This window comes from Aptenodytes patagonicus, chromosome 16, assembly GCF_965638725.1.
Source record: "Aptenodytes patagonicus chromosome 16, bAptPat1.pri.cur, whole genome shotgun sequence".
Lineage (NCBI taxonomy): Eukaryota > Metazoa > Chordata > Aves > Sphenisciformes > Spheniscidae > Aptenodytes > Aptenodytes patagonicus.
The window spans coordinates 9124987-9140973 of record NC_134964.1 but is presented as its reverse complement, the minus strand read 5'-3'; the positions used below and the strand labels follow the sequence as shown (position 1 = coordinate 9140973).

At 50.3% G+C, this 15987-nt stretch overlaps 1 protein-coding gene across 2 annotated transcripts in view; it reads right to left on the bottom strand.

Annotated features, from left to right (window-relative positions):
* SEC14L1 (SEC14 like lipid binding 1) overlaps positions 1 to 3231 on the bottom strand; it is a 44951-nt gene extending 41720 nt beyond the window's left edge. The window contains exons 1-2 of one of the 2 annotated variants that reach the window (XM_076354211.1): positions 3161 to 3231; positions 1362 to 1452 (exon numbers count right to left, since the gene is read on the bottom strand). In XM_076354211.1, coding sequence (XP_076210326.1) covers positions 1362 to 1424 — 63 coding nt within the window. In that variant the 5' untranslated portion in view covers positions 1425 to 1452; positions 3161 to 3231. The remainder of the gene's footprint in view (positions 1 to 1361; positions 1453 to 3160) is intronic. The other variant, XM_076354212.1, reaches the window with a different exon arrangement.
* Between the last annotated feature and the right edge of the window lie 12756 nt (positions 3232 to 15987).

Below are 15987 nucleotides of genomic sequence, written 5' to 3'. Positions count from 1 at the left end.
ATGTCAGCATTTTAACTCAAAATAGCCTTGAAGAAATAACTTAAGAAGAATTTTTGCCTTCAATTCAACAGCAAGGCAAAGACGCCTCAGTTCAGCAAACAGCTAGAGATTTTTGTCCTAGAAACTCATTTCTGTTGACTGATCTGAAAACAAGAACCAGTACTTCACTGAAGGCCAAAGTTACACACACAATCAAATTTAAATTAGAAACCATCTGAAGCCTAGCTGTCAGAGTGTAGTAAGGTCCTAAAAGACCTTTAACATATCGCAGTCAGATTCTTCACCACTCATGAAAATAACCACTCTCTGCCTTGAAGTGTTTGCAAGAGCAAGACCTGCATGTGTAACACTGGAAGCTGCTTCAGGAATAAGATAAAAAGAAATTCAAGTATCCCCCTTAGAGCGAGCTAATCCTTTTTTGCACTGTGACTGTGAAGGATCACTTCTGTAAGGAACTCTGCACTCCAAACCATGTGATCTATCTAAATATTTACACTATGAACACTATTAAAACTCTCCTCTGAAGCCATTAAACATAGTATTTTCAGCAAGTGAAACAAAAACAATTACTATTTAGATTATTATTTAGTTTTAACTGTTCTTATCAGGTAGAAGCTGACCTGACTGCTCTCCTCAACTGCTCTTCATAACTCATGAGAGCCACACAGCTGTGGTTTTGGCTGAATATACTTTAAAATGTCAAATACCTACTTCCTTTCTGTTTTCTAAAAGAAAAAAGGAAGGGAGAGGGGGAGAGAGAAAGAAGAGGGAACCTAATTAGGATCTTCTTCTTTGTTACTATTTGTAACATTGGCACACAAGTTAGCAATCATGCACCCAAAAAGCTTTTTGTTCATCTCTCTGACCTCCGTAGCAATAGTTTTGGGGGTTTTTTCCCCTCCCCCCCTAAAGTATTACCAATGCTCAGAATGCTTTCTCCTCTTTTCGTTCAGGCTTATCCTTGCTTTCATGGCTTTCCCTGTGCTCTCTAGTCCTGTAAACTCTATACTGATGAAGATACAACCACAACAATCTTTTAATCAATGTACTTGACACTTTCTCCCATGCTAGAATAGATTGCTCCCAGTAATCAACTGGGAAGTACACTTGAAGCCCACTTTTACTCTAACTTTAAAATAAATCTATGAACTATATCTAAACTTTGGGAGAAAGAGAGAACGCATTATGTAAAAAAATACTCTGGGTAGAGAAGCAACCATCAAAACACATATCTCATTTTGTATATCATTTCAGATTTGTATCTTCTATGTTCTACAGTACCTGTCAAACGGAGCCCAGTAACTACTTAGCAATACAAGGAACTGTGAAGGAAGAAAATTACAGCAAAAATTAATACTTACAGCCATAATTAACTCAAAAGGGTGTTTATACACCCGTACGGGGGATTGATACTTCTGCACCATAGCTGCAGTTAGTAAGATCAACTCAAACCTGAAAAAGAAATTTTTAAAACCATCTGTCAAATGTAGGAAGCCATTTTCAGTCTTCTCTTACAATTATTCTGAGTGTGACCACGCTAGCAATTCTATAGGAAATTCTTCACAATTCCTTGACGACTCCTCTTTTTTTGGGAAGATGCAATGGGGCCCTGAAAAGCTATGCATATTTTTGTCAGAAATGACTTATCATTTCTTCCAAAGGCGACAGAAAATTAGCACATTTTCAGTCCAGTTTTAGTAACAAGTCTTCACCACACTTTATGACTCTTCATCAGGATGGTGAGACTTCCTGTGCTGCTGCCGAGAACCAAACATTGACACATACCGGCTAAAGGCAGAAAAGCACTGCCCTGTCCCCCAGCACAGTAAGTGGGCGGCCTGGCTTATAAATGACTCTGAACTGGGATTGGTTTAAAAAAAAACAACAGAAATAAAAAAAGAGGTTAAAAAAAAATATACCAAGTGTTAAAAAACCTTGTTTTCAGAAAGAAAGAAAAATAAAATGGATCACTACACCAAAACGATGTAAGGCATTCCTTCATCATATTCAAATCAAATTAAGACTTTTGAGAGAGAAACTTGAGAGAGCTGGGGAAGAAACAAACCTTACAGAAACTACAAACATTCCAATTTACGGCCAAAAAAAAATTCACTAGCAAAAAACAGACAGGAGCTATTCCAATGGCTTCGTGTCTGCTTTCCCCAGCAAAGTGTTTGACTCAAACTCTCTTGAATGAGACTTTGAATGAGAGTTTGACCCAAACTCTCTTCTCTTTTATTGAAAAAACACTGGCAGTAGCACTCGCAGATGAAACCACAGGCAGCATGCTAGCCAGACTCATTTTGGCAAGAAGCGGCTTTATTACAGTAAGTCAGCTTTACTTTTATTTTTTTTAACGCGTTCTCACGTTATCTACAGTGCTTCTGGAAAGCGTTATCAGCTCCAGCTAAGGAGTACGGCAGATGGGCACCGCAGCTTCTCAGACACGAGAAGCAGCCAACAATAAATCCAAGAGTCACAAGAAAGTTCACCCGACATCCTAGTCAGGAGAGGAATTTACCCATGACTACCCTGCATTTTAAAAAAACACCTGAATCAGCAAAAAAAAGCCGCAAGCAAACCCTCTCTAATCCTTGGACAAAAAGAGTTACACAACAAAGAAACTCAACGTTTCTTTTCACCTCTCGCCAGGACGGCGCTGCCCTCGCCCCGCCGTGCCCCTTTCAGGCCGGGCCAGCGCGGGGACGCTCCGGGGAGGGGGTCGGGACCCGGCGGACACCTGTGACAGCCTCGCCGCGGGCTGCTCCGCGCCCGCCGGGAGAGCCCCGCGCTGCCCCTGAGGGGCTCCGGACGGGGCCGCCCCCCCGCCCCGGGGCGGCGAGAGCCCAGCGGCCGCGGCGCCGCCGTGAGCCGCCCCAGGGCCGTTACCCCCCCGCCCCACCACCACCACCACCACATGGGGAGCGCCGGCCGCTCCTCAGGGCTCAACGCGGAGCCCCGTCCCGCCGCCGCTAACGCTGAGGGGAGCAGGCGGAGAGCGGGCAGGGGGGCGGACGGCGGGAAACTCGCCGCGGGCAACAGCAACGGCGGCGGTGGGGCTGAGGGGAGGGGGCGGCGGGGAGAGAAACACGAGCGAGGGGGTGGGGGGGGGGGGTGGGTACGGAAAAGCAGGGGGCAGCACCCGCGCGGCGACCCTTACCGCCTCCCGTCACGACGGCCGGCCGGGCTCTGGCCTCATGCCGGCGCGGGGCAGCGCCGCCGCCGGTTCCGGCGGGGGAGGGGCGCCGGGCGGCCGCCGCCGCCGCCGCCGCCGCCTGTTGTTACTAGTGACAGGGCGGGGGCGGGGCTTGGCCCCCGGCCAGGGGCTGCGCATGCGCGGCCGCCCAGCGGGGAGGCGGGGGAGGGCTGCTGGAGCTTTCTCCCCGCGCTGCCTTTGCGCCTGCGCGCTGCCGCCGGCCGGCTCTGTGGGGCGGGCGCATGCGCAGTGTGGGGCGCGGGGTGCCCTCGGCGGGGGGGGGAGCAGAGGCCCCCTCAAACACACACAGAGGCAGCCCCCGAGGGCGGGGGGAGTGGCACCTCTCTGTGCTACCTCACCTTCCCTCAGCCTCCCTGAGCATCACCTTGGACCTAAACCCTTCATTGCTGCCCTCAGTGCGGGGGCTTGGCATATACGTACGTCCCTCCTGGAGGCAAGGCCGTGGCCCAGCCTGGGCCTGTACCTCCTCAGGGGCTTTGGGCGGGTGCCAGGTACGGTCAGGAGCAGGGGGCGAGGTTAGGTAGCGATGCTGAGTCTGAGGCCCCCAGGCTGGACGCCGAGCCTGACGAAGGGGTGTGAGGGCGCGGAGTAACGGCCACAGCATTGGGCAGCTGTGGTGGTGTCGCTGGGTGCTGCAGGGTGACGGTGCCAGGCTGGGGGGAGCAAGAACAGGAGAAAAACTGCCCCAAAGGCTTGGCTGGGATGTAGTTTTATCCCTGCTGAAAGGGCAAAGAACTGCAGCCTAGGATCACAGATGGTATCTCCCGAGACCACGTACTGTATCATTTCACGAGTAGTCAGCAGTTGCCCCGTTTAGGCTACTCACCTGAGGAGGTGCAGAACCTGTCCCAGGGACTCGGAGGCGTGCAGGCTGGGGCACCAGCACCCGCAGGGAGCTCTGCAGGCACACAGCTCTGCCTCGTCCAGCAGGAGCTCTGCACCCGCCGTGGGACCTGCCTCGGTCACCGCTTGAGCAGCTTTCTGCCTCTCTCCTGCCTCCCTCTTTAGCCAGCAGTCACCCAGCCTGGGGTGCTTTGCAGTCTGGGATGTCTGAAAGAGTTCTGTCTTAGCCCGTGTCTAGCATGGTTTAACTGTGATGTAACAAAACCAAGAAATGCAATTATGTTTTGTACAGTACCAGTGTATCACAAACTGTGATAAAATAAGGACTTGAAAATTCGGGGCCAATGCCTCTGTTCCCTTTAATGACTCCATTAAGGCAATTCTTTTATGCAGAACATGTTTTATTACTGGCTTACTCCCTCAGAAAATAGATCTTTCTACTAAAATTTAGGGTCATTATCCTGTCCTTTTGGTGCAATTCTTTCTCTAAGAAGGCTGAATTTGTTGTTACTATTAATGAGTGATTCAGCTACAGTCCTTTCCTACACAAACCATGTGTCTTTTAAAGTTAGTCAAGAATAGTCTGTTGTCTAATCTGAAACTCGTCGTTACAAGAAGTTGTTCAGTGTGTTGAGAAATTGTTTCTCTAAATCTGGTTTCTGTTGTGGCACTTGGTCATTTGCCTTCAAGTAGCTGAAGTTCACTAGTTAATCTAGTAACTCTGTAATTAGATTTAGTTACCTGATTGATATTCCCTGCCATTATGCCTGTAACGTCCTTTTCCTGCTCTGAAAGCCTGACATATAATCCTACCAGCATAGGAGGGCGAGGAATTTACGCCCACTCAGATTCCTCTTTGTTCATAACATTTCTCTCTTTAGATTCTGGGAAATGTTTTAATTCATACTGACTGCCACTATTCTACTTAACCAAATGGCCAGAAAAGTTTTATTTGGACTTTTAAATGTATTCGGAGTTTATTGACAGAGTGAAAGCATTGAAGTGAAAGTCCATAATTTAATGTCTAAATCGATCGTGGTAGGTGTCTCATCTGTTTTCTGCAGAAACAATAATCGTAACAAGATAGACACAGAAGAGGAAAGTAGTATGTTTTTACATTTTTCTGTTACTGTTTATATTCCTGTTACATCTTCTCCTGTGCAAGCTCCAGCAGTGCATCGTTAGAAGGACTATAAATGAATAAACGGGTGGATGAAATGTTTAAGGAATGCCGTGAGGCATGCTGAAGACTGGAGCCCAGAGGACAGAGGCTGAAAGTGCAAACCATTCAGTATTTTCAGGAAATTAGGAATGCAGCTTGCGAGATACGAAGGGAAGTTGGGCCTTAAGGAGGCTGTGCAAGGTCGGCCACTCCCCACCATCTGAACACTTTTCCGGGATTGCATTCCTTCACGTTACGAACTTTGGTTATACAACTCAAAGCCCAGCCATTTATCTTGTTTAGGGCAAGATTGCCATGGAAATTAATGAGGACTATTGGTAGTCAATCCTTTATTATTAATAATAACTAACTTAAAGTACCATTGCCTGGGAGCGGTGCAGGGCTGATGTATACAGGAAAAGATTCAAAACGCCTCCGGGCCTTGCTGTAATTCCATGCAAACCCCTGGAATTTCAGCAGGCAGGGACTTGCTCTGGTTTCTCTTGTTTGCATCCCAGAGAGTGAATAAAAGTGAAGTGGTCCTGGCTTCTTACTGTCCAGCAGGTCTCCTCTTCGCAGCTTTTGTACTAAAGAGAGGAGATTGTTAGGAGTTCTCAACAAGAGAGAACACGCGTTCATTCAAGGTCTTGCTGCTAAGCTGTACATTTATCAAAAGTATGTGAAAGAGGGATGAGATTTTTGAGTTCAGATATACTGAAGTTCTTCGAGAGCCGTTCCCTAATAAATCAGTCCCATCTGAGTCGGTGGAATTTTTTATGTACCGCTGGCTACATTGGAATAAATGCCTGCTTCCTAAACCTTTAAAACCATGAAAAAGGTCCCAAATGATAACATTTCCGGCTAAAACAAGCATGATGATTGACAAACAGCTAGTAGGACAGAGTTGTGCCCTGGGGACACACAATTCTGGTTTACACAGGGTTCTTATTAACTGCATTATACATACTTAACTAGGTGTCACAATTTTTTCTTTCCCTTGTCAGTCTAGGGAGCCAGTATCGGGTGGTGCTGGATATGAGGTGGTCTGAATTCCTTCACTCCTTTACTCTTAAAACTAAAGTAACCATGACACCCAAGTTCAGTGCTCCAGGCACATACCTGAATGTGCTCATCTGTAACAGCTGTACGTATTTTTGTAAGCTCCCTGTATAGCCCATACTGGGGAAACGGTACACAGGAGGAGAAATTTCTCCACCTATCTCTGGAGATCTTAAAAGCCCTTTGTAATGGCAGGGAAGGTGCTAATAATCCCAATATGCAGATACAAATATTGAGGCTCACAAAATGCTGTAGGAAAAGTCATGCAGTCAGTCAGTACGAGAAAGCAGACCGGAGCTCTTCACTCCCAGGGCGGTCCCCTTGTTCCCAACCACTGCTGCCTTTTAGCGCTGCGGTAGTTTTCCACCATTGGGAACACGGTAAAACATCTCCAGACAGGCCATCTTCAGAGAAGTGATGTCACTGTACAAAACCTAGAAAGCATTAAACTCCTGTGCTGAGATTTTTAGTCGGGATTAAACTGGCCGTAGTTTACTGTAGTTTAGTGCAGTGTAAGTGAAGTTGTATTAACTTCATACCATTATTTGATTTATCTGAACTTTTCCGTGTGTCACGGTGAAGAAAAGCCTTAAATGACCTTGTAGACTGGAGCCCTGTATGTTTTGGTGCCACAAACAGTCAGAAACATGTTTTTTCCTTTCTTCTCAAGTGACTGATGGGAAAATTGAATTGCAGGCTGGGAGCTGGCCAGAGACACCAGCTGCCTGCGCTTGGACTCCAGCAGCTGACATCAGAGCACAGGCACCATTGACATAGCAAAGGTTACGTAGACGACCGTTAGCAAATAGGACTGCGTCCTGATTCATGAAATACGTGAATCGGGATGAGCGTGTGGAAAGCATCCCAGCCCTTACTGACATCCTTTTGCTGCAAAGCCCGTAACCGTACGAGGCTTCCTGCATCGAATTCGGTGTCACCGCTCATAAGCAGTGCGGTGCTGAAGCAAAAGTGAGCAGGTGGTGCAGGGGGGGCTGCTAGTACAGAAATAATTAAAGCATGAGGAGCTAGCGGAGTGTATATTCTGGATGAAGCCTCAAATCCAACACTCGTTCCGATACCCGTGTTGGATATTTGTAACACCCAAAAGGTTGATAGCGCAGTCTTCTTGGGGGAGCGTGAGGCGGGGGAGACACCCTTTGGGGCTCCCACAGGATAGTTTTATCCCTCAGACATCAGGAGGTGGCACAGGGGGGCCAAAATGTCAAAGGCAACTCACCCCCGTCACCTTTTTTCCAGTACAAAGGGAAAAACACTTGGATGATAACTTATTTGCTGGGTTATTTTATTGTTGCTGAAGATGTCATGCTCATACTACAGGGAGCTGGAGTCGCAAGCAAGGAAGGGTTTACTGGGCTGTTGGGAATGCCCAACATTTCTAATTGCCTTTGGAAACATCCCTTGTGCCCGTGTGCCACTACCTGGGAGCCGCCTGGTACCTGCCTCACAGTGAACAGCCTGTTACCAGTCGTCTCTTTAAGTGAGTTAAAGGACTGCCTGGATCTGATCAGTTCATTAATAACACTTTTCAATCCTCAGAAAAATATCAGTCTCAGCCAAGTGGCATAGCAAATGCAAGGATGAGTAAATTTCCTATAAAAATAAAAACAAAGGCTGTTTACTATCCCTCTTTTTAATGAGTCTGACAGTACAAATACTCTCAACTACTTCAACAAGCGTTGAGTCAAGCTGTCGGGTCGCTCACCAGGTATAGACTTTGTCCCTATTTGCCTGTAAATGTTGATAATTTTTTTTTTTTTTTAATACCAGAGGAGTAATAAGAAACAACTGCTTATTATTAAAAGTATTCCACAAATCCAGCTCCTTTTTAAAGTACGCACTGACTCCACCAGTACTGGCTCTGCACCCTGGGGGCAAACACTGCACCCTTTCACTGGAGCTCCGTCAGGACAAGCCGCCTTTGTGGCTGCTGCTCTGCCAGCATAACAGTGCGTGTATCTGTACAGCTTATTCCCGTGCCTGAAGGAAAATGAGGCATATCATTATGAGGCACTTGCACACCAAAATAACTGCCAGTATAGCTATTTCAGGGTTTATTTTTTAAATCACGCTGTCTGTGGATCGGGCCTGTGCTGGCAGTCTTCATCCAAGGATCTCTTAGAAAACACTTGAGAAACGTAACTCTCACGATGCTATTTGCAGGCCCTAGAAATGCTGCTTATCTTCTCTGATCAGCAGAATTCTTTGCATGAATTCCGGTCCTGTATCCAAGGCAATCTCATTATTTGCTATACACGCTCGATCTGCTTGCTAATTTCTTTTTCCTTGTCACGGGGGAGGAACCTTCCTGTGCTCCACAGGCATGCCTGTGTTTGGGAGATTAAAGAAAGCGAGCAAGACGCATAAAAAATGTCACCCACTTGCAGTGGCGGCAGCCTGAATGGGGAGCGCGATTTAGAGACAGATGTTCCTTCCAACTGAATTGTCTGTGTCACTGACTCCAGCGAGTTCAATGCTCCTGAAAAGTGTGAGACGGAGGGCATTGCTGAGCAGAAGGCTGGCTGCATCCAGGGAGCTGGCATGCTGCAAGCAGCAGCTCTGCTGATTTTGACATGGCTGCAGCATTAATCTGTCTCGGCCTCGAGCACCACTGGCTGACTCTCTGTCCTGGAATTAATTTGACTGATGTACCACATGATGGAAAGCCACGTTTGCAATCTCTTTGCTAGGCGAGGTTGAACAGAGATTGATAGCATCCTCTACCCCGGGATAAGTGAACTGGTAGTAGAGCTCCGCTGAAGGGATACCCACCGAGAGTTTGGCTCCATCTCTCTAGGGATGAGAGATTATATATTTAATACCTCCTGGCTCTTGTAGCTGTCAGCATGGGGCGGGGGGAGCCTGAGCAGAGAAGGAAGAGGTGGAGTTGCCTTTTGGGTCAAGCCCTGGCTCTGCAACCCCTGTGCCAGTGGGATGTGTAGGAGTTTTTTCTGAGGGCAGCTTCCAAACAGCAGTCTCAAAATAACTTGGTTTAATGAAGGGGATGATCTCCAGCACAGGAAGCCTATTTGCAGTCGTGGTTTCAGGCTGGTAGCTACAGACTAATGTGTGACCACTAAGTATTTCAAATTAGCTAATGAACAGCTGTTCTGTTTCATTTGCTTTTGGTCATAACCAGCCTGAGTCTGAATTAAACAGGAGCCCAATGATGAAAAGAACCGATATGCCCCAGTACAACTCCCTGGACAGAGACTGGAAACAAGCCCAATGCTTCCTTAGTGCCCCATCCCCAACCCACCGTGTGCACCTGGGCCTTCGCTGCACCACTTCTATGGGGAGCAAGAAAGGAGAGGGGTCTTGAGCCCCCAGGAGGTAGCAAGAGGTCAGATGAATATGGCAGTGGTGGGAGTTGAGGCGGCACCAGCCGAGCAGAGGCAAGACCCCCAGGCTCCAGAGAAGCAGAGGACAAATCTGCCCAGCAGGTTCACCCAAAGATGACATCCAGCTCGGGAAGCAGAAGAGGGTGCAAGATAGACGGGATGACACAGGAGGGAGATCATTGCATATCCACGAGAGCTCCAGCTAAATTAATTTTGTATCTCAATCGGTAGGAAAGGACTTTCTGAGGGGGGCTGGGCACCCCTTTACCACCACTCTGTGAGATGCAAGCTCCGCACTGGGTGAGCAACTGTGTGCCTTCCCTCCCCATCACTGCCGTGGCCACGTCCAGCACCGGCACGTTCAGCAACACACAGAGAACTACAGGTGATTGCAAAAACACCATTAGAACATGGATGTAAGCCGCATCAACACAGCATTGCTCAAACTAACCCAGAAGGAGGTTTTAAATGTAGGCAAGCTAACTGCCAAAAATAAACCCCAACCCACCCTGGCTGCTGCGCTGTGCCATGGGAACAATATTGTGCATGTGATCAGATTCAGCAGGACACAAGCAGCCTAAGGGTCTTTTTACATTTGGCTTGAAAAGGCTAAAAATAGCACCCCAAACCGCATTCCTTTTTTGCATTGCCATCTCCTCTGCCTGTTCCTATTCACTGGCACTTTTACATGCAAAGCAGAATTTGGGATCCAAGGTCCCGGTAATTAGACTCCAGCCCGGCAAGTGGAACAGCTGGAGGTGTTATTTTTACGGGTTATTAATTGACTCCATGAAAAAAACTGAGCCCGGCAAACAGAGAGAGCCAGCGAGCCGCAGTCCACAGCCACATGACAAGGTCTTAGTGACAGAAAAAGATAAAAATAAAAGAGAGGGCCCAGTATCCTAAAGCCGATTAGTTATAGCAATTTCTCCAAAGCTAAATATAGAAAAAAAATCCTCCCCCATCTTCAGCTCTGTTGGCGGAGATGAGAAAGCAGAAGGCAGGAGATCGAGAGAAATTTCATTTTTTATTTAACCCCCCGTCATGGGTTGCAGAGAGAAACTGCTGCTTTGGTGACGCTCCCAACACTTAAAACCAGCTTCCCCTGGCAGCTACACCCTGATCACCCCTTTCCTCGGCACTAACAAGTGCAGCTGCATTTGCTCCAGCCAGGAAGCCCAGACTCTGGGCTGCTGAGCGGCGTCACCGTGCCGGGCTGGGGCGTGAAGCGGGGAAGCTCCTGGTGCCAGCCCAGCGCCTGGTCACGGCTGGGCCAGCGCGCTCCCCGGCGCCTCTCTGCCGGGTGCAGGCAGGTGAGCTTGCAGAGCCTCCCCTTCCCAGGCACTCTTTGCCTCCCTTCAAAGGGGCTGAACCACCCACGCTGCCCAAAACCAAAGCAGGAGAGAGCCAGGAGACCTCCTGCCTCCAGTTCTCCTTCCTCCCTGCCTTTCCTGCAGCTGGGTACAGACAAGGCTTGGGGACAGGTGAAGCCGTCTGGGGCCAGGAGAGAAACCCCGCATCAGTGGCCAGAGTAAGGGAAAGCTCAGAGTGCTGGCTGTAGGACGGAACGGGACCTGGGCCATTGCCTCGGTAAAACCTACTGCATATTCTCCTTAGACCTCAGGCAAATAAATAACAGGCAACTCAGCAGAGATGCTGAGAAGCCGGGAAACCGACAGAGCATTTCAGATTTATGGGGAATGAATGTAGTCCTTGTCTGGATGCTGACAGCCATCAAGGTCCTGTCCCCAAGATAGCCCGTCCTGCTGGCCCAGGCTGTGGCCTCTTTGTTCAGGCCCTAGGTTTAACTTCCGAAAATAAATCACCATGGTACAGTGGAGGTGAAGCAGCACCTCTCCCAGCGGAGAGGACAGCCCGGTTCCCCGTGCCTGGGCATCGTCTGTGCTGGCAGCCAAAGGGGAGGGAGAGGCAGCGGAAAGGCTGCTGCTGCTTTGGACCAGCCTTGCCAATAACTTGCCAAAACTCAGCCCAAGAAAGCCCCCCTCTGCGGCAGTCCTCGGCAGGAGGCAGGAGAGCCCTGTGTTCCACGGCTCCGGCATGGGGATTTCTTCCCACTTTCACCACCCATGCAGCAAGAGGAGCACTGGAGGCCCACCCAGACATCTCTTCCCAATCTTCAGCCATAAGCAAGACACACAGGCAACGGTTAGAAGAAGGGGATATTTCTCTCCAACCTCCACCCTTGACACTAGCCACCCCTCCTGTTGGGTTTGGGGTATTTTCAGTCCCTCCCATGCTCCCAGCTGAACAGGCTCTATCTCGGGAGGTGGCTGAGGAAAACCCACATTTTCTAATCTCACCCTTTGGAGACCACTTCTTTGAGGTGCGACCAATTCCCTTAGACATACTTTCGTCATCACTGTGCACTCCGGAATCCAAGCCCACCCCTGCCTGCTCACAGGACTGTCTGCTTTCTGTACCAGCCTGGCAGCGCTGGGACCGTCCTCGTGTAGGAAAGCTCCTCTTGGAAAGCCAGCTCTACCACATGCTGTGAACTGGGAAGAGCTGTCAGAGGTCCTGCTGGGTGCCAGCACATCATTCTGTAGGACAGGGTTGTCAGTCCCTTGTTTTCTGCTGCTTTGCCTCAGCCTCAGTCTGCCTGCTCTGCATGCAGTGCCCAGGGTGCACAACCCTCCCCGAGCCACAGCGAGGCCATAGGGCTTCCAAAACACGTCAGGTTTTGTGCTGTCACGTGGCCTATCCCCAGGCTGGAGGTCCCCATGAGACCATCAGCTTCGTGCAGAGACAAAGGTAGAAGTGGCAGGGGGACAGGGATGTCATGTTCCCCCCAGCCCCAGAACAGGGTTACCATGGGGAAGGCAGGGCTGGGTGCCCAACTTCAGGGCTACAGGGACACATCACCTTTCCCCTCGCCCATTAATTCAGCTCAACCAGGCAATTGCTCCATGTCTGACAACACGGGAGCAGCTGTAGTTTTGCACAGGCCCAATATCCTCATGGTGGCTGCATGGAGCCCCCCTGCACTACCTTTAACCTGGGCAGGTGGGCTGCAAACATGCTGCCATGGGAAGGGAATTCAGCATCAGCTGCGTGACCCTACTCAGGCTTGGGGAGACACATGTTGCTCATGCATCCACAGGTCTGCCATTACCACATCTCCCCAGGCTTTTTTCCCTAGTAAGATTCAGTATATGCCATCTGTGCTACCATCACACCTCTCCACAAGACCCAAAGTCGTGGTTGCACAGGGATAGAAAGCACTTTGGGGACAGCAGAAGAGGAGGAAGCTTCTTTGAGGGGTGTCAGAACTGCAAGTGACCTCGCTGGAGAGCAGAGAGCTGCAGGCAGCCCCCGGGGTTGCAAAAGGCTTTGGCCTCCACAGCGTGGGATGGAGATTTGAGAGCAAAGCACATCAAGCAAGCTGAAGGAGAGTGATGTTTTCCTTCCCAGCTGCTATATCCTTGCCCACACAGCCGGTGGGATGACTCCACGCAGATAACGGTGCGATGTGATTAGTAAACAAATGATGCATTTGCACCTGGAAGAAAAAAAAGAGAGGAAGAGAGGAGAAAAGCAAGGAAACAAGCCCCATTTTGGAATAGTAGCATGCAGCAGTGAGCTCTTTAAAAATCTGCTGAGGAAGGCACTTGCACGGTACATGGTTTGGGAAGATCAATGAAGCTGCAAAGTGGCCTGCTCCTGGCAGGCACACAAATCCACTTTCTAATGAAATTTACAGCAAGTGGAATTTAGGTCACTACTCGGAAGCATTCAGTTTATTCCAGGCAGCTTTTTAAATATTTAAGAAATATCTGTCAAATTAAGCCTGCTCACCTCTGGCTGGAAGGTCCAACTTGGAGCCATGGCAGATTTCTTAGCTACGGATTAAAAAATATATATTTTTAAGCTTTCTTTGATTGCCCCCTCCCTTCATCATCACAGCACAGTGATTGAAATCAACTCCTGCCATGCAGTCTTGGCACGGGTGGCAACTAAGGGCCCAAGTGATGCTCAGGCTGTACCCAGCCCAGCCTCGTCCCTTCCCCAGGGTCAGGGGCAGTGAGACACCGGGACGTGACCTTCCCGCAGCCTGCGCTCTCCCTCCAGCAGTAAATGCAGGACTTTATCTGCTGCTGAAGGAAGATCAATACTAGAGCCAGACCTAAAAACAGCTCTCAAGGGAGCAGCTAAAAGCAGCCTCTTAGCAGAGGTGAACCTTCACTAAAGGCTGAGAGATGCCGAGCAGAAGGATCCGGCTTGAACTGGTGGTTGCTAGCACTATTCCCAGATGTCACGCTTTAAGAGAGCTGCCGGAGCCTCTTCAAGGCGTGGTGGAGAGGGAGGAAAGGTGGAAACCAGGCAGTTCTCCGGCTGTTTACCCAGCAGAAGTGGCCACAGCCCCAAGTCTCCATGCTCTCAATTCCTGTACAAATCTGAGCGAAACTACAGACATTTCCTCTTCCGACAATGCAAAGTTCAACGCTTCGCATAACACACTGACAGCATTAACCGATTCTTGTCCCAGCTCAAGGTCCAGGCTGCCAGGCACAGACCTCAAAGCTTTTCCAGCCTAAGCACAAACCGGGAGCAGGGGAGGGGAGAGCAGAAAGCGGCCTCAGAGCATGGCCAGGCTCCCGGCGTGTGGCCGCACGGTGCTGGCTCCTGGCCGGCTCTCGAGTACCGACCTGGCGGAGGACCAAGGTAGCCTCACGGCTACGGGGCTGACGGCTCAGTGCGAGGGGAGGAGCCACCTCCACAGCAAGGCACTTGCTGGGACGTGCTCTGGAGGTCAAAGCAGTTTTCCCCACCGCTCACCAACTTGCCCTACCTTGGCAGCCGCCTGCCCACCCCCGGCCTCCGTTCGCTGCAGCCAGGACATCTCCCCTGCCCGCGCGGGACCTGCTTGCCTTGCGTGGGGTCTGGCTTTCCTCCCAGCCTGGCCCCAGCGCTCAGGATTTGGCCTGTCTGCAGTTGAGGTAAAACATGGGCGTATATGCAAACACCTCTGCCTCCTTCCTCGTTATTTTTGACTTGCACACATAAATATCCATTTCATGCTCAGCTGATGGAGGATTTGCTTGGCTGGGTTATGACCCTGGCTGCTGCTCTGCAGCTGGCTTTGTACCAGGATCTGGCACCGGAGGACACAGTCAGTCTCTGACCTACCTTCCATCATCACTCCTGGGCTTGGGCGAGCACACCGGGATGCGGCTGCCGGGCACCGCTGCTGCACGCAGTGTGGCACCATCACCATGGCCCTGGCGGTCCTTTCCCTCCGCTCTGCCCTGCGAGACAGTATCGGGGCACAGCAAAGGCCATGCACTGAGAGGGACGAGGAGGGGCCAGTGGTGCAGAGAAAATACCATCCCTGCACAGCTCCACCAGCCTCGCTTTCCTCTCTCCCTCTCCCGTCGGCGCTGCATGCCAGCCTCCACCGGATGGCTCAGCTTTGACCCTGGCTCTGCTCAGCTCTCAGGCTGCGAGCGCGTGTGTGTTTGCCCTTGAGTTAATTCCCACCGGTGCCCGTTCAGCTGGGTTGCAGTGTTGGCAACAACGCCCTTGGACGGAGAATGTCGCAGGAGGGGTCAGGGCACCGGTGGTCCCGCTGGCCTCCCTGCCCCGGAGCTGGGACCTGTCCCTTGCACGCCCCTGCGGAGCTGCCTCCCCTCACCCTGCTTCAGGCCTCCTGCCCACAGCTCCAGGAGGGGAGAGCACCAGAAACAGCAGCCAGTTGCTCAGGATCTGCACAAAAGGGACTCACTGGCCGGGCCACACAAATCTTGTTTTACCCATCCGTAAAATGGGAGTAAGCCAAGATCCCATGGGTGGCCAAAGGCACCGACTGCTCTTTTACATTGCATCGAGGAGGAAAAATGCTCAGTGTTAGATGTCTCATGAGTGGGATTGGACATTATTCCATCCCGTGGCCAGGGGAAGGGCGCTTTCATCCATCCTGTATTCCTGGGTGCCCGCAGGGTTTCAGGCTCCGCACCCCTCTCCGCTGCAGTTGGCTGCAGGAAGCAGCAGGTCCTTTTTCCCCTCCGTCCCAAGGGGCTGCCCTCTCGCTCAGGGAACAGGGCACAGATTTTAAATCCAGAACATCATGCATGGACCAGTTAAAAACAAACAACCCAGGTGAGAGCACAAAACAGATTCCAGCAAAATCAAGGGAGCCCAGCAGAGCAGGGTGCCTCGCTGCAGGTTTTACTTTCACAGGAAATTCCAACACCAAAAAACCCAAATCAGGCCAAATTCAGAGGGTTTGGTGTTTTTTTTTTTTTTGGGGGTGTGTGGTGTGTGTGTGTTCAGAAACTTTAAAGAAAAAGGAAGAAGCTGTAATTCTAGAGCACCGGATTCGGGATCAA